This window comes from Manis javanica, chromosome 3 (genome assembly GCF_040802235.1).
Source record: "Manis javanica isolate MJ-LG chromosome 3, MJ_LKY, whole genome shotgun sequence".
In the NCBI taxonomy this organism is placed as follows: Eukaryota; Metazoa; Chordata; class Mammalia; order Pholidota; family Manidae; genus Manis; species Manis javanica.
The window spans coordinates 179,105,519-179,124,603 of NC_133158.1; the positions used below are offsets into that span (position 1 = coordinate 179,105,519).

Here is a 19,085-nt window from a genome sequence, read left to right on the forward strand (position 1 = left end):
TCCAAAAAAACGTTTCCATATATTTAATGAAAGAAGTTTGCATATAAATGGACCTGTGTAGTTTGAACCCATGCTGTCCAAGGGTCAACTGTATTTTAGAAACTGATAGACAGAGTTACTAGGACTGTAACTTTTTGCTCTACCTTCACTGAAGTCCCCACCCTGAATCATAAAGTTTTTAACCACACGATGGAATGTAGAACCTTTATAACATAACTTCTTCCCAGTTGTTTTCCCAAGGCCTTTCTCCCCTGAAAAAGAAAAAGAAACAAAGTTTAGCTAGAAATATATCCTTTCATGGAAAGTACCATCCAATGAGTCCTTTGTCAAATCCCTCCTCTGCAGTTGGGCACTGTAAGAGATATAAGAAGTAGACAGTGTAACAATTTAACAAACACAATATAAATGTTAAATGTGGTACAGACTCCATGCTACAGTAGAAAGAAAGATTAGAAATGGTTATACCTCCAATAAAAGAATGCAATCAACAATATGGTGCAAAGACTGTATATGTATTTAAGTATATTTAAAAATTCGCTATTTCTATTTTAAAAGTAACATTATAGTTATTTTTCCTCCCCATTTTTTCTACTTTTTAAAAATATAAATTCAATTATATAAAGAACTTCCTTATGTTCTGCTTCTTTACTAATCCTAAATTTCTTGCAAAATTTAGAATACTAAATTTGTTCAAAGTACTGAAATTTGTAAAACTCTACCAAATCAGTTTGAAATATGTTATTATTTTATAAACTACAATGTATAGAGATGATTTCATTTCATATAGCTGCACTTTTTTGTTTCTGAAGCCATTTATCTCCTCTCTTCCCTTTGAGAAATGTTTTCCTGATTTCATATCAATGAAAATAGTATTTTTTATTTGCTCAATTAATTTCATAGTCCATTACTTTTTAAGGAACATATCTTAACAGCAAGGTAAAACTTTAGCCATGACTTCTCATTGAAAATAATTTAATAATTCATTTACCTGAGCATAGGCAAAGGAAGTTTTTGCATGTTTTTGGACAAATGTCTGAGAAGAGCTGAAACATAATGCGACCAACTGAAATAAAACACATGAAAAAAAAAGTGAGCAAGTTGATTAAATATAAGTATTTCATATAGGAGAAATAAAATGGATAAATAGAATTAATAGATCGAAAGGTCCATTTTTGTAATTTATTTTTTTAAAAGATTTAACAGGAAAGAATTTAACTGGGCAATACCAACTATCTGTTGGAATTCACATGCAGTCAAAGTGGTTTCAGCCTAAAACTAGGATTTTGAGTGTCTTTTAAAGGGGCCTTATTAGATCTCTTTTAGTACAGTCCTGACCAGCACTATTAATCTTTAAAAACACTCTCATTCAGTTGTCCAATCTAGACTTGAACCCCTCCAATAATAGCAGCATATCATATTGTAAGACAGTCATTCTGGCTAGTACTATCTGAGAACAAAGTTCTTCTGTCGTCTGTCATCTGCCTTCTACCTTTATGCAAGAACTGTTTAGAGTAAACTTCCTAAACTGTGACTCACAGCTAAAACTCACATTCTATTCCCTGAACGAGCAGAAAGCAAGTAGGCCATGGTTCCTAAAAAGAAACTAAAAATCTCTACAACAAACAGGAAAGGAGAAGCAGCAAGTCCGCACATGCCATTTAACTACACTGTAGAGAACTGCTTCACAAACTTTTTGGTCTCAGGTTTCCATTAAACCATAAAAATTATTTGGCTTTTAGAATGTGAATCACATTTACTGCTGTCTACTGCATTATAAAACTTAGAAAATTTTAAAACACAAGAATATATAAGCACAGGCTCCATTAGCTGGCGAGAGTGGTGACATCATTACCTATTATGTAATCTCTGGAACACTTGTGCGCGAGAGTGCAAAAGGCAAGTACTATTATAAAAATAGTTTTGACTTTGCAGACCTAAGTCTCAGTAAAAGAAAAAGGATTTTCATTTACAATCACTTTCCTGAGTCCTCATTCCCCTTGTTCTACAAAATATTTTCTATTATGAACATTTTTTTTTACTCAAAGGGACTTATGAAATAAATCAAAATTAACTGTGGACTAAGTGTCAGTCATTTTTAGTACAGACACAAAATGACTTGATTTACTCTGTATCACTAAGATTTTAGTTTACTTCTGGTCATGCTAGTCAGTTGTTCCTTTGAAAGGACAAAACAAAGCCACTGCATCCTTCAGGAACAAAAAGTGGGATAAAGGCATCACATAAGATTTCCCATGTCAACACTCTGCCAATAGCTTTAACAGAGTCAAATTTAAAGCAATTTCAAAGGCTTCTAGCTCACCTTGCTATCTAAGGGAAGAAGAAAAAGATAAGAAAAGAAAGGCACATGAAAAGATGCTCCACATCGCTAATCATAAGAGAAATGCAAATTAAAACCACAATAAGATATCACCTCACACCAGTCAGGATGGCCACCATCCAAAAGACAAACAACAACAAATGTTGGTGAGGATGTGGAGAAAGGGGAACCCTCCTACACTGCTGGTGGGAATGTAAACTCATTTAACCATTGTGGAAAGCACTATAGAGGTTCCTCAAAAAACTCAAAATAGAAATACCATTTCACCCAGGAATTCCACTCCTAGGAATTTACCCTAAGAATGCAGGAGTCCAGTTTGAAAAAGACATATGCAACCCTATGTTTATAACAGCACTATTCACAATAGCCAAGAAATGGAAGCAACCTAAATGTCCATCAGTAGATGAATGGATAAAGAAGATGTGGTATATATACACAATGGGTATCATTCAGCCATAAGAAAAAGAAAAGTCCTACTATTTGCAAGAACATGCATGGAGCTAGAGGGTATTATGCTCAGCGAAATAAGCCAGGTGAAGAAAGACAAGTATCAAATTATTTCACTCATACGTGGAGTATAAGAACAAAGAAAAAAACTGAAGGAACAAATCAGCAGCAGACTCACAGAACCCAAGAATGGACTAACAGTTACCAAAGGGAAAGGGACTGGGGAGGATAGGTGGGAAGGGAGAGAGAAGGGGGAAAAAGTGGCATTATGATTAGCACACATAATGTAGGTGGGGGGTGTACGGGGAAGGCAGTATAGCACAGAGACCAAGTAGTGACTCTATAGCATCTTACTACACTGATGGACAGTGACTGAAATGGGGCATGTGGTGGGGACTTGATGATGGGGGGAGTCTAGTAACCATAACGTTGCTCATGTAATTGTAGATTAATGATACCAAAAAAAAAAAAGACCCATCTATATGCTGCCTACAAGAGACTCACTTCAAACCCAAGACATACACAGACTGAAAGTGAAGGGATGGAAAAAGATATTTCATGCAAATAATAGGAAGAAAAAAGCAGGAGTTACAGTATTTGTATGAGACAAAATAGACTTCAAAACAAAGAAAGTAACAAGAGACAAAGACAGACATTATATAATGATATGGGGGTCAGCACAACAAAAGACTATAACCATTATAAATATGCATGCACCTAACACAGGAGCCCCTACATATGTGATACAAATACTAACAGAATTAAAGGGGGAAATGATACAATGCACCATTTTAGGAGACTTCAACACACCACTCACTCCAAAGGATAGATCCACCAGACAGAAAACAAGTAAGGACACAGAGGTACTGAACAATACATTAGAACAACTGGACATAACAGACATCTACAGCACACTCCACCCAAAAGCAGCAGGATTCACATTCTTCTCAAGTGCACATGGAACATTTCCAAGAATAGATCATACAATAGACCACAAAAAGAGCCTTAGTAAATTTGAAAAGACTAAAATTGCACCAACCAGCTTCTCAGACCACAAAGTTATGAAATTAGAAAAAAATTACGAAGAGAAAACAAAAAAATCCACAAACACATGGAGGCTTAACAATGATGAAGTAAAAACAGAAATGAAGCACTATATGGAGACAAATGAAAACAACAACTCAACACCCCAAAATCAGTGGGACACAGAGAAGGCTGTTCTAAGAGGGAAGCATAGTGCAATACAGGCTTATTTCAAGAAAAACAATCAAAATGAACAGTCCAAATTCACAATTAATGAAACTAGAAAAAGTAGAACAAATGAGACCAAAAGTCAGGAGGAGGGACATAATAAAGATTAGAGCAGAAATAAATAAAACTGAGAAGAATAAAACAATAGAAAGAATCAATGACACCAGGTGCTGCTTCTTCAAGAAAATAAAATAGATAAAACCCAGGCAAGACTTATCAAGAAAAAAAGAGTTTACACACATAAACAGAAACAGAAATGAGAAAGCTAAACTCACTATGGACACCACAGAAATACAAAAATTATGAGAGAATACTATGAAAAAGATGCTAAGAAACTGGATAACCTAGAAGAAATGGACAATTTTCTAGAAAAATACAACCTTCCAAGACTAACCCAGGAAGAAACAGATAATCTGAATAGACCAATTACCATCAATGAAATTGTACTAATAATCAAAAAAGTACCTAAGAACAAAACTCCTAGGCCAGATGGCTTCATGGCTGAATTCTATCAAACACTTAAAGAAGAGCTAATATACCCACCCTCCTTAAAGTTGTCCAAAACGTAGAAGAGGAAGGTATACTTCCAAATTCATTCTATGAGGTCAGCATCACTCTAATACCAAAACTAGGCAAACACACCACAAAAAAGAAAATTACAAACCATTATCCCTGATGAACATAGATGCAAAAACACTCAACAAAATATTAGCCAACTGAATACAAAAAAAAAATTAAAAAGATCATCCATTATGATCAAGTAGTACTTATTCCAGGGATGTAAGCGTGGTGCAATATTATAAAATCTATCAACCTCACGCTACATCAACAAATAGAAGGACAAAAAGCACATGATCATCTCCATAGATGCAGAAAAAGCATTCAACAAAATTCATCATCCATTCATGATAAAAACTCTCAACAAAATGGGTGTAAACTCAAAATGGATAAAAGACCTAAATGTAAGTCATGAAACCATAAAACTCTTATAAGATAACATAGGCAAAAATTTCTTAAATATAAACATGAGCAACTTTTTCCTGAATGCATCTCCTCGGGCAAGGGAAACAAAATCAAATATGAACTCATGGGACTACATCATGCTAAAAAGCCCCTGTACATCAAAGGACACCATCAGCAGAACAAAAAGGCATTCTACAGTATGGGATAATACATTTGTAAATGATATATCTGACAAAGGGTTAACATCCAAAACATATAAAGAACTCACATGCCTCAATACCCAAAAAGCAAATAACCCTATTAAAAAATGAGTGGAGGATATTAACAGACACTTCTCCAAAGAAGAAATTTCAGATGGCCAACAGGCACATGAAAAGATGCTCCACATCACTAATTATCAGGAAAATGCAAATTAAAACCACTATGAGATAGATATCACTTCACATCAGTTAGGATGGCCAACATGCAAAAGACAAACAACAACAAATGTTGGCAAGAATGTGGAGAAAGGAGAACCCTCCCACACTGCTGATGGGCATGTAAATTGGTTGGTTCGACCATTGTGGAATGCAGTACAGAGGTTCCTCAAAAATCTCAAAATAGAAATACCATTTGACCTAGGAATTCCACTCCTAGGAATTTATCCCAAGAATGCAGGAGCCCATTTTGAAAAAGACATATGCACCCCTATGTTTATCGCAGCACTAGTTACAATAGCCAAGAAATGGAAGCAACCTAAGTGTCCATGAATGGATGAAGAAGATGTGGTACATCTAAACAATGGAATATTAATCAGCCATAAAAAGAAAATAAATCCTGCCTTTTGCAACATGGTCAGATCTAGAGGGTATTACGCTAAGTGAAATAAGCCAGGCGAAGAAAGCAAATACCTTGATTTCACTTGTTTGTGGAATATGAAAACAAAGCAGAACAGAAAGAACAAAACAGCATTAGACTCATAGATACTGAGAAGTGGCTAATGGGTACCAAGGGGGATGGGAGTGGATGGGGAGTAGGGGTACTGTTGAGCCACTGTGATGTACATTTGATGATTAAAAAAAACTTTTTTTTAAAATACTGAAATAAAAATAATGATGTAAGTAGGTTAAAAGTAAAAGGATAGGAATGACACAGCATGTACACACTAGTTAAGAGAAAACTAGAGTAGCAGTATTAGTATCAAAGTGGACTTTAAAGCAAGGAAAATTATCAGAAATAAAAGGGTCACTATATAACAATAAAAGGGTCAATTCACTAAAACAACATAACAATCCTGAATGTGTACGCATCCACCTAATGAAAGAGTCTCAAAGTAAATGAAGCAAAAAATAACTTAAAGGAGAAGTAAATCCACAAATACAGTTGAAGATGTCAATACTCCTTTACTGGTAATCAATAGAACAAGTGGTCAGAAAATCAGCCAGAATATTGAAGAAATGCACAACTATTAGCTTACTGGATTTAACTGACATTTACAGAACTGACATTTACACAACAGCAGAATATACATTCTTTTCCAAGTATACATGGGAAATTCGCCAAAAAAATGAACATACCAACCTTAATAAATTTAAAATAACTGAGATTATACAAATTATGTTCTCTGGTAGTAATGAATTGAATTAGAAATCATTAACAGACAACTGCAAAATATGCAAGTACATGGAAATTAAAACACTTCTAAGTAAGTCATAAATCAAAGACTAAGCCTCAAGAGGATTGTAAAGTATTTTAAACTGAAGGAAAATGAGCAATAATATCAGAATTTGTGGGGTGCACTTTGTGGAGTCCTTCGTATGGAGGGAAATATAGCATTAATAAGTGCTTATATAAGAAAAGAAAGGTCTCAAGTCAACAATTCAAATTTCCACTTTAAGAAACTAGAAAGAAGCAAAACAAAAGCAAACTTTAGAAAGGAAATAACAAATCAATGAAATTAAAGTAGGAAAAAAATGGAAAAAAAGTTAATGAAACCAAAATCTAGTTCTTTGAAATGATAATAAAACCGATCAACCTCTAGCCAAACTAACAAAGGAAAAAAAGACAAAAGGTACAAATTACCAATATCAGGAATGAAGGAGGAGTTATCACTACAGCTCCCACAGATATTAAGGGACTATGTCCAATAACCGTATGCATATAAACTACCAAAACTCACTCGAGAAAAATAATGTGAACAGTTCTGTAACTATTAAAAAAATGAAAACCTTACTTAGAAACCTGAAAATTTTTTCTAAGGAATAATCCTGGAGTTATTTCAATAGGAACTATTTTATTGAATTCATAGAGGAAAAACTCACAAACAACTTAAGAGAGTTTTCTTCTTTTAAGGAATACTTGCATTCATTCAGTGGCTTTATAATTCAAAAGTCTAATTTGTTTGCTATAAAAGAGATATCCATTGATAGGAATAGAAAATACATACTGTGCTCTATTCAAACTTTATCACTACTTCTTGATCTCTCATTAATGTGGACAGTATAGCCTCTCTTAAAGGATCTGTGCTTATCAAAGTAAATAAAAGATACTTTCTATTTTTACCAAGAAAATGATTGACTATACAAGATCAAACTACTAGTTGAATAACTATTCAATGACATACAGACTAATGATTAAATTATACAAAGCAGGACACCCCACTTCAAGTAACTGAAGTAATCCTTAAAAGTTGTGTAAAAATCAAGTATCTGATTTTAATAAAATGCTGAGAAGTGCTAGAGAAGTCTATTATTTATGAGTTGAATCATATGAAACTGCCAATTATCAACTGGTTTAACCCAGAATAACATAAGCATTCCTTGTTTTATGTATAAGATTCAGTGTTCTCTGATGGACAGTGAGTGACAGGGTATGGGGAGGGACTCGATAGTAAGGGTGAATGTAATAACCACATTGTTTTTCTTGTGAAACCTTCATGAGAGTGTATATCAGTACGTTAATAAAAAAAAGGGGGGAAAAATCATACAAGTGCATTCTCAGGACTAATTTTTTCTATAAGGGATAGATGCTCTTCTACATTTATTTAGTCTTAAAATCTTTTTTTCAGTGGTTAGCTGTACTCATCATTTGCAAACCTGCAGTCTTTCTGCTTTTGGTACAATATATAAAATGAGCAGAATTAGCGTGCTATATTTCTGCATTAAAGAGAAAAAAACTATAACTGTAGGTATATGTATTCTTTCACCAAATTATAAAATCAGAACTAAATAGCTAGTAATTAAACATTTATCATTGTCAATTAAAAAAAAAAGAAGAGTCAGTGTTTCCAAGAGTGCTAGTTACTCCTACCAGAATATTATAATGAATTACCTTGGATGTTGGGGACTGAAGTTCATTCAATATTTGCCAAATATACTCTGGAGATTTTTTACAACAAAGGTTATTTGCAAATCTAGGATATGAACATATACTAGGAAAGTACTTTACCTGGCTACAGAACCTTTGTTTTACTTCTACTTTTCAGGAGTCTTATTTTTAATTCTCAAAAAAACATAAGCCCTGTTACCTGAAGCATGGATTCACTATAGAATAAGGATTAAGATTCATGAAGGCTCAAAATATTGAAGAGACTGCAACAAAATTTCTAAGATCACGTCATTCATTGCTCAAAACCCTTCAGTACCTTCCTATCTCGCAGTTTCAAAGTTCTTACTATGAATGACCTATAGTCATTACCTACTATTCTCTTCCCTCTATCCCAGCAACCCTGAGAGTCTTGCTGTTCCTCAAGCATGCAAATATACTTCTTCCCCAGGGCCTTTTGATTAAAGAAAGCGGTTCCCGCTGCTAGGAATGCTCTTCTCAAAGACATCCACGTGGCTCAACTCATCTCCTTCAGATGTTTGCTTAAATGTAATCTTCTCAGAATGGTCTTTTCTGACCAACCTATTAAAAGTACCTCTACTAAAAGCCACTGTACATTTTTTTTCTGATGTATTGTCTGTCTTTCCACAGTAGAATATAAACTACAAGGAAGAGGCCTTTGTTATTTATTGCTATAACCCCAGTCTTGAATAGTATAGCAGGCTCAGTAAGAATCTGCTACACAAGATGTTGCAAAAAGATTATATATGCTTCCAATTAAAACTTCTGCCACAGATACTAAAAAAGACTAAGAAAATAGTTTTGTTTGGAATCATGCACGCTGTGCCACTTAGAATGAAACAACTACCCTTTAGAAGAAAATATGTCAATAAAATATATTAACGAACGAGTGGACTCCCTAAAGACAAAACATTAATTCTAACTGCACGCATGCTGCAAGTCTGTGGGTACTGAATGATTCGGTTTATCACACAAAACTGGCTAAATCATTTCCACACGAACCAAGAAATTCTGCCTAATAATACTTTAAGGAAAAATAAAAGCGGAGTTAACCTATTAATGATATACGAAAATTAGGAAATGCACAATATATTAATCAAAGCCTCACAGTACAGAGCATCGGAACTGGCAAGTGTTTGCCCCCAAGAAACACCGAGCGAGAAAGTCTGAGATGGACTGCACCCCTTTCCTTGCAGCCAAGCACGGAATCAACACTCAGTCCGAGGTGCAGGGGGCATGCGGTTTGGGAGCGCAAGGCCGGGACTCCGTGAAATGAGGGAGAGGCGTACGCGGACCACCCTCCTCTCTAAAGCATTTTGCTCAAAAGAAAAAGGGAGTGCTGACTGCTCCTACCGGTTCCCTAGGGGCTTGGGATAGAGCTGATGAGGGCAGACCCCTCCCCTTCCCCAAGGCAAGTCCAGGCCCCAGCACGGCTCCCCAGCCTCCGGCTCACCCGGCTCCCGGTTGATCTCGATATCGAAGTGACACTGCGGCCGGTCCTGCGCCCCCATCGCGCCCGAGGAAGTGGCAAGAGCTGGGAGAGAGGAGGAAAGCGGTCAGGGCGGGAGCTGGGGCGGAGCCCGCGCCGCTGTCGACTAGCGCCGGCCTGTCGCGACAGCACGGCAGGCCGAGCCGGTTCCCTCCCGCCTCCCAAGTACCGCGCACACCCACAAAGGTGAGCTCTTCACCTGGCTGGTCTCCAGCCCAAGCAGCTCCCGGTTAGCAGGGTAGAAAGCGCTGCCACCGCGGCCGGAGCCCAACGCCACTAACCGACCACCCCCACCTTGCCGGGGCCGGACCTCGCAGTGCCACGCTAAACCCCGCGAGAGTCGGAACAAATACCGCGAGAGAACAGTTTCAGCGGGTTGTTAACGGACCCGGACACGAGAACGTGGGCGTGTCTGGGCGCTCTTGAGCAGCTTCCAGCAGCTGGCGCTCCTATACCTGAACTGGTCCTTTTCTGCCCCGCCTCTCTTCCCTGTTACCATTGGAGACAGTCGCCCAGTCGGGGAGCCCTGAATGCGCTTGCGCTCTCTATTTCCTCTCATTCTTTCCGGAGGACCATGAGCTTCTGCGAGTTTCCCGGTACCGTCAGGTTTCCTTTTGTTATCAGCTGCGAACGAACTGTGAAGATTAAGTCATTGAAGTTTAGTAAACCGACAGATCTTTTGACTTATGTTCCAAATTCAAATCTTTTGTTGTTTGTGTATATATATATATAATTGGAAATATTTTCTCCTAATTTGGGTCTTGTTTTTTCATTGTCTTGATGGCGGCTTGTGCAAAGCAGTTTTAATTTGGTGAGTCATTCGATCAGTTTTTTCTTTCACAGCTTGTACTTTTCTATGCTTAGAAATCTCTGCCTACCCTAAGATCCTGAAGATTTTCTCTTATGCATTCTTCTTGAAGTTTTATATTTATAATCTTACCTTTTCCATGCAAGCCAATAATCTATTAGAACGTTTCATTATGATGTCAGGTAGAGGTTGACGTTCATTTTTTTCCCTATAGGGATATACAGTAGTTCCACCACCCTTTGTTGAGAATGATGCCGGGGTTCTTGCTCACGGAGTCGAAGAATGAACTTCGCAAACGCTAGGAGAACAAGTGAGAGGCTTTTATTTAGAGATAAAGTGACAGGACAGAGCTCCTGGCTCAGGCCAGAAGGGGACAAGAGAGCCCTGGGGTGGTGCACTGTCTAGGGGATTTATAGTCGGTTGAGAGACAGAGGGCTAGGGATGCAGACCCGCTAAATGGTCCCCAAATGCTCATCTTTGAAGAGACACTGAGTTTCTTACCAGTCTTCCAGATTATTCTGCAGAGTGAACTTAATAGAAGAAATTTACTCCTTTGATTCTTTCCCAGAATAGCAGCTTGGTCTGGAGCAGATTCTTGGTCTGGGAGTATATCAATCAAGACTGCCTGCTCTGCTCCCAAGGTGGGCTGTATTATTGTCTGTTATGGTAGGAAACCTATTTTTTGACTTACTGGGTTTTAAAATGCAATCTTATCTTTAAGATGGAGTCTTTCCTGTTTTTACTATATTGGTGACTAGGCTCCCTTGCCATATTAATTGCCCAGGTTGTAAATTACTTGATTAGGGGCTGGAGGAGGAAAAAAACAGCATCTGGGTAAAGTTAAAGAAAATAAGCTGGGCCTTTTAACAGGTTAAAGTAAATTTTTAAAAAACACGATTTAATTGACACAATGAAGATATGGGCTATGCTGATCTCATTTTCTTGTCTGGGAATATTCAAACATTCCAGGCCAAGTTACTCCTGGCTTTTTAGTTTTAACTAATCTCACTGAAAAATGCTTATATTCCTAGTTTGATATTTTACTTTAGAGAAATGTGACTCTGACTTAGCTTAATTGTTTAATACAGAGTTTTGGTAGGGGTCTTTTTCCAGAGGCCCTCACCCTTCTCTGACTACACCACAGGTCCTGTCTCAAAAAGGACATTATCCATTAAATTACCTTGGCTTTGTGACCACATATGTGTGGTTTTATTTCTGGACACTCTTTTGTTACATCGATCTATGTATCTATTTTTATGCCAGGACAATACTGTTTCTCTGTGTTTTTTATTTTTTTTGTAAAGTTTAACAACTTTAAATTGTAAAGTTACATTACATGAAATCATTTTTTACATGCACATTCAGAGACATTAGATATAGTCACAACCATCACTACCATCTATCTACAGAACATTTTCATCTTGCAAAACTGAACCGCTGTACACATTAAACAGTAACTCAGTCTCTCCTCTACCTAGCTTCTGGCAACCACTCCCTACTTTTTTTTTATTAACTCTACTGTGTTAAGAACACTTCACATGAGAACTACCATCCTAACAGATTTTAAGTGTATAATATGGTGGTGTTATCTATAGACACAATGTTGTACATATCTCATATAAGTGCAGTCATGCAGTGTGTGTCTGTTACCAGCTTATTTCACTTAGCATTATGTTCTCAAGGTTTATCTGTATTGTCACATCTTGTAGGATTTCCTTTGCTAAGGCTAAATAATATTCCATTGTATGTATATAGCACATTTTGCTTATCCGTTCATGTGAAGATGGGTGTACAAATATCTTCAAGATCCTACCTTTGGGTATATACCTAGAAGTGGAGTTACTGGGTCATAAGCTAATTCTATTTTTAATATTTTGAGGAACTGCCATACTATTTTCTGTGGCAACTTCAGTATTTTACATTCCCACCAGCAGTGCACAAGGATTCCAATTTCTCCACACCCTGACCAACACTTGTTATTTTCTGATTTTTTGGTAATCACCATCCTAGTGGATGTGCAGTGGCACACTTCTTCACTACTATAACTTTATAGTAAATTTCAAAATCAGGGTCACTTAGACTACTTAGTTTCTAACCTATTTCTGCAACTGTGCCACCTGTGTAAAGTGCAGTCAGACCTTTGGCACTTACACTCTATCCTGGAAGTGCTATCCCTGTCAGGTTGCTAAGAGTACAGTATCAGAGCAACAATCTCCTGGGTTTTACATTTGTAACCTAAGCTGAATTGAGAAGTTAGTGGTCTTGGATCTGATTTTTCTTAGTGTGTTACAACTAACCATTTACAGGTTTGAAATGTGTGTACATGCCTATTTGCAGATGGAATGGGTTGGTGGAGCTAACTTTCATACAAAGACTTGTGAAAGGAAAGGATGGGGAGCACTGCCCAGCTTTGTAATTACTGTGCTTTGGGGCAGCCAGCTTCAATCTAAGTAGGCTTTAGAGATTAGGAATGAAATACTTAATTTGGGGTACACTTAAAATGCTTTAAATTTCCTGGTATTCATTCTTATCTTGGTACTCCAGTAAGTCTCCTTCCTGCCACTGATTTTGTGATCTGGGACAAATCACTTTGATCTCCTGGAATTTACTTTCTTCATCTGCAAAATAAGCAGAATGTAAAATAATACCTACTACCTAAGTTCCCTCCTTGCTCAAAATTCTTTTATTCTGTCCTATGAGTTGAAATTGTATTTCAGATGATTTAAAAATAAGGTATGTTATTTGGTCTATAGCTAAGATGAAAAAACTGCTGGCACAAGGCAGCCCCTAGGGCTAGTATCCACCCAAAGGTCCAATAATCCTCCCTCACCCTCAACAGTGGTAGAAAATTGGTATCTGAGGAGTTTATAAACTCAGGCTTAATTTGGCTGTGGTTACCATGAAGGAGAACCCCTGGTGGTAGGAATTCTCAGGTAGTGATGCTCATGGTTAGCCTTTTAGAGTGGGGCTACACCAAGCAGGTGAAATTTCAGTGGATGGGACTGCAGCAAAACTGATAGGAGTGCTAGGTAGCAAGGAAACAGATGAAATAAGTAATTTTCTAGAAAATAGAAATTATCAAAATTGACTCAAAAGAAATAGAAGGCCTGAATAAACCAGTAACCATTGAAGAAATTGAATTAGCAATCCCTAATCTCCCTCCAAACAATTGTCAAAGACATTTGGACACAGTCAAATGGGAAATTTGATTATGGTCTAGATATTAGATGAAACCAAAGAAATATATTTCATTTTGTTAGATGTGATAATTAAATTTTGTTTATGTAAGAAAATGTCTTTGGTTTTTTTAGAGATGCATAGTGAGTATGTACAGATGGAAACACATGATGTCTGTCTGTGATTTGCTTTAAGATACTTCATTAAAGAAAAAAGAAAAAAGATTTTTAAATAGGTAAGTGAAACAGTTGTGACAAAATCATGGTAATTGTTTCATATAGGTGATATATATATAGGAATCTTTGAGCTGCATTCTCTACTTTTATATACCTTTGAAACTATTCATAATAAAACCATTAAAACAAACATGTTTTTCTTTCCCCAAAATACAATGTCCAGATTGTTTCATTGGGAAGTTTTACCAGACCCTTGAAAGATCAATAATCCTTTTCTCAAAGTATTTCAGAAAATAGACAAAAAAAAAAATACCTAACTTATCTTGTGACACCAAAACCAAAGAGAGGGCAAGAAAGTTCTAAACCAATACAGTTCAGCCTCAGGCAGGGATTCCTGCTGCACCTCCCCCCAAAAGTAGCTTTTACATTTTTATAACTTAGAAAAGGAAGAAAAGAGGTAAACAAAAGGAGAGAAAAGGAACCCAATGAGAAGATACATATACAATCCTACCTTATTTTATATTTTTTAATAAAAAGGTATCCTAGATCTTAAATGAGAAATTGTGCAGAAAACCATGCAATAGGCCTGAGATTGCTCTCTTTAGAAAGTCCTACTTAGAGGGTTGACCCTTGGGTGAAATATGGGAATGCAACTGGTAATCAGTTTCCTACATTTACAGAAAACATTCATAAAATGAGAGTGCCTAACTATGCCAAGAATATTTGTGTAAATCATATGGTTTATGCTGAATACCTGCTTTCCTTCTAGGAATCTGGAATTTTGGTATGTGCTAGACAGAGGCTGTGTAGGTGAACAACCCCCAGTATAAACTTTGGGTACTGAGTCTCTAAGGAATTTCCCTGGTAAACAACATTTCTCACATGTTGTCACAACTCGTCTCTGGAGGAATTGAGCTGGTCTTTTGTGACTCCACTGGGGGGAAAGGGGAAGCTTGAACCTGGGTTCCTCTAGGCATCCTCCATGTTCTTTTTTCCCTTTGCTGATTTTACTTTGTATTCTTTTGCTATAATAAATCATAGCTATGAGTACAACTGGTTGCTGAGTCCAGTGAGTCCTCCTAGCCAACCATCAGACCTAGAGGTAATCTTGCAACCCATGACACCAGAATTTGGTAACAAAATCTATACATACCGAAAATATGAAAACACAGTTTTTAAAATCCTAGATTTCTTATTTTGTGGAAAACAAGAAGTGGACAATTTCATGGGGTACAGAAAAATGTGTATTTTGATGGAATAACATTCTCCTGATATTAAATCAAGATCAGGTGGGCTTTCTCCATGTGGGCCAGGAGACATAGCCATGGCAGCCTCAAGCATACATCCTTATAACCTGGGGGTTAAGGGATGGATGAAATAGGTGAAGGGGAAAAATAATTAGAATGTTTGATATCTTCATCTGAGAGATGGTTACAGAAGTGCATATTTGTTTAAATTCATCAGGATGTACACAAGATTTGTGCATTTTCTCAATATAAAAAAATCTTAAATGTCTTCAATGAGAAAAGAAATACTCCTCCTGAGAATCCTTAGTGGAGAGTTGCCCCCAGGGGTGATGATTAGCCCCAGGTTCTTCTGACCTGCTACACCTCGACAAAGCATCTTTCAGTTTTAAGAAAAGATCTTCAGGAATAGAGATAAAGATATTGACTGCTGGGAGTCCGTTGGAGCCCAAAGGAATAAAGTTCAGTGAAATTGGAGTAAAGTTTAAGGAATGAAAGTGGGATGCTGGCACTTCTGCAACAACTGGCAATTTTTTGTTTGTGGACAAGAATGCTCAGGAATTAGAGTTTTGGTATGGTATGTGAGAAGCACTTGATAATTTCCATAAGGACTCCCTGCAGCCTCAACATCTGGACAATTTCTCAGGTATCTGTGATCCTGCATGGTGCTCTGGTCCACTCCTTGGTGGGGATCTTTTTTATCTTGGTAGATTTATTGGGAGCTTCCTGAAAATAGGGCCCTCACCCTCTAACTTCCTAACTGCAGAGCCCAGCACAAAGCCTGTTCACATTACAAATGAATGGTGACCACATACATAGTCCTCTGGAAGTGGACTCGAGTTAAAAACAGGTAGAATGAAGGGTCTGTGTATAGCTCCTTCTGCCATCACTTCCAGTTCCCTTGATAGTTGCATGTCTATCTACTGTTACTCATATTTCAGCTGCAATGCTACTACCTCTTTGGGTCACCCCTGACTTCATAAAGTAGCCACCCCAACACTCTGGCACATTACCGTTGTAATTCTCTGCAGAGCGCTTATTACCATGTGCAGCTTTTCTTGATTATTTATACTTTATTATCTGTCTCCCTCATAAACAGATTACTTATACCATATTATCTTTTACATTTATACAAGAATAAAGGTTCCATGATGGTAGGGACATTGTGTGGCTTCCTCACTGCAGTACACGCAGCACATACTAGTTGATCAGTATTTCTGGACTGAATGAATTTATCATAAACAGAGATGGAAGCAACCTCCCCTTGGATTGTCAGCTATTAAAGATTTAGGAAGGAAGGAAAGGTCCTAGAGACTGAAGAGAACATCTACTATGAGAGCTATCTGTAGGATTTTCATTGGGAATAGAAGTGACATTAACTTCTTAAAACTGCTTTTATTAAAATGGAATTGAATCAAACAATATATGTGTGATGTAGAGTAACAAAGATACTACGTACCCAGCTTAAGAAATATACTCAGATCGTCTTCAGTAATGAAGGTTTATTGCAAAGGTTCAGGGCCACATGAGATAGCAGTGATCATTCCCTTCCTAGCCATATCATTACTTGGAGTCGCCCAAGGTCAGAAGGTCAGACTGGGATGTCCAGAAGCCTCATGAAGAAGTAGAAAATAGCTTAAATTTTGTGGAATAAACCTGACCTCAAATTATTTGCTGTCTTTGTTTTAGCACCATATTCTCATCCCAGGAGAATGTGATACTTAGAGAGGTTGCCACAGTTGCAAATCCTGGGAAGCAGGCTCAGAAACTCAAATGAACAGATTCAGACCTTGTATAGGCTATTGGGGCATCAGCTTGACCCTGAGAGTTGAAAAAGGGCTGACAGGCTGAGTGGAGGTTTAACTCTTGAAGCAGGAGGTTCTCTGAGGGAAGAATGGTTTAGAGAGTCTGGTCTAGTTCTTTGCCTTTTTAAATTCCTCTTTCATTATACTGAGTTCTGGGTCTTTAAAGAGGGATGGCAGGATCTTCAGGCTGTCACTGAGGCAAATAGGTAGATTTGGACTGGGGCACATTAAATGATAGCTAGTAGGCTAGCATCTGCTTCTCCAGAGTGTCTCTCCAGAAAGGGGCCCACTGGAATGTAGGGTAAACTGTGGCTAAAGTAGCCTAAGGGGCTGTTCTCAGAGGCTCCTGGTCGGCCCAGATTCAGTCCTCGGCATGTGGACTCACATATCTGCCCAAGAGGCAAAGGAAGAATAACACTACAGGTCACAAGCTCCTTCTCTCAGAGGGAGAAGCTGGGCTTTGTTTTCAAGGCTATTCCCACTGCTACCCAAGAAGCTACACTTAAGTGTTGAAGGTCACACTGACTTGCTCAGAGACCCTACCCTCCACCCCCACGGGAGGCTCTGATGCCATCACAACCCCTCACCTGCCTCACCAGCAGTGGACGGTTCACCTGCTGGCAGAAGCCCACCTCAGGAGCTTCCCTGAGCTTTCTACTTTCTTCTGACTCCTCTGACATCTGGGGCCCACTTGGCCACAAAGGCTTCTTGTTAGTGTAGGAGCGCTAATTCCCCTGCAGGCCACCCCAACTAGTATCTCTCCGGTGGACACTTCTGGGACATTCCACATGCTTCTCAGTGGCTCCCCCCAGAATTGAGACCCTAGTTCTATAGCAGTAGCCTTGGTAACACACCCTTTAGGTGGCTTTTCCTCCTCTGTTTCACACTGCCCACTGCCTTACTCCTGCTTCCTGAGATCATCTCCCAAATAACTACCTGTGCCCAAAGCCTTGTGTCAGGTTGTGCATAGGGGCAGGCCAAACTGAAACATGAGCAGGCGCTCACATTCCAAAGCTAGACCCTATGTAAACAAGCCAAGTTGCCCTGGAAAGGAGCGCAGCTACCATCCCACTCCAGCTCATGTTTGACCTGTGGATCTGTAAGCTCAGCACTGCTAGAAATCCAGGCTTTAACGGGAAATTCTCCCATCTTTATATGTCAGCAACTAATTCAAAACTAAAAACACTGCACAGCACTCACCATATCTGCTGACCAGATTAGGTGTATGAGCAGCCCATTCAGCAGAGTATATGCACCAACCCCATGAACAGTGGGAGGAGACCATTAACAGGCTAGAAACGTAAGGATGGCAGAATGGGTCAGGGAGCATAGAAAAGTTCACCTCCCAGACTTGGGAAGGCCTTGATAACACACCACAGTGAACACAAGTGTTTACCACGTACTCTGCTCTCAACTGCATTATTTCAGTCTCACCATCTCCACAAACAGATACTGTGTTCATCCCCCTTTTAGACATGAGGAAATGAGTTTTCAGAGGCTGTGATAGATGAAATTCAAATCAAGGTCTCTCCTCACTATTTACACATTATAGTCTCCCTGGACTGCAATCCTTGACTCTAACAAAAAGAGCCAGGAGTGTGAAGTTCTACTTTTTGGTTCCCTTACAAGAATCTCTTTGCCTCACTTTACAAATAAGTCTCAAAAGATAAAAAATTCTTTATAAAACAAATCTAATAAAGACAGGAGTGATAAAATAGAAAGCCACCAGTGTGCAAACCCTAATGAAATAATAGATCAAAGCTGGTTAGATCATAATTTAAGTGAAAGGCTATTGGAAACCTGATAAATAAATCAGGTCACTTCCTGATGTGATGCAAAAGCAGGTACCTATCACCTCCAACTATGTGTTTTTACCAAAAATATTAGAACCTGAGTCTGAATGAGCCTTGAGATCTACCGGTTTACAGGAAAATTGGTGATAGTGGGTCATATTTAATGACACCACAGGAATACAATTAGGTGAGTCTAGAATGTGAGAAATTTTAGGGTAAATGAAGGGGAATTGTTAAGTATTTTTATTTTTAAAGAGACTTAAGGGACAT

General features: G+C 38.1%; 1 protein-coding gene and 1 long non-coding RNA gene across 17 annotated transcripts in view; one reads left to right on the forward strand and one right to left on the reverse strand.

Moving 5' to 3' along the window:
• Positions 1-10,164, reverse strand: part of NKTR (natural killer cell triggering receptor) — a 46,162-nt gene extending 35,998 nt beyond the window's left edge. For 4 of the 16 annotated variants that reach the window (XM_073232470.1, XM_073232471.1, XM_073232467.1 and 1 more), the window contains exons 1-4: positions 10,012-10,157; positions 9,777-9,857; positions 989-1,063; positions 144-251 (exon numbers count right to left, since the gene is read on the reverse strand). In XM_073232470.1, coding sequence (XP_073088571.1) covers positions 144-251; positions 989-1,063; positions 9,777-9,834 — 241 coding nt within the window. In that variant the 5' untranslated portion in view covers positions 9,835-9,857; positions 10,012-10,157. Of the gene's footprint in view, positions 1-143; positions 252-988; positions 1,064-9,776; positions 9,858-9,990 lie in introns of those variants that run through there. The other 12 variants (XR_012129573.1, XR_012129574.1, XR_012129575.1 and 9 more) reach the window with 9 other exon arrangements.
• Positions 10,165-10,442: 278 nt separating this feature from the next.
• Positions 10,443-16,593, forward strand: LOC108384574 (uncharacterized). Its single transcript, XR_005059159.2, has 5 exons — positions 10,443-10,623; positions 10,835-10,930; positions 11,189-11,261; positions 13,932-14,032; positions 14,743-16,593. It is a non-coding gene; the product is annotated as an uncharacterized lncRNA (long non-coding RNA).
• The last annotated feature ends 2,492 nt before the right edge of the window (positions 16,594-19,085 follow it).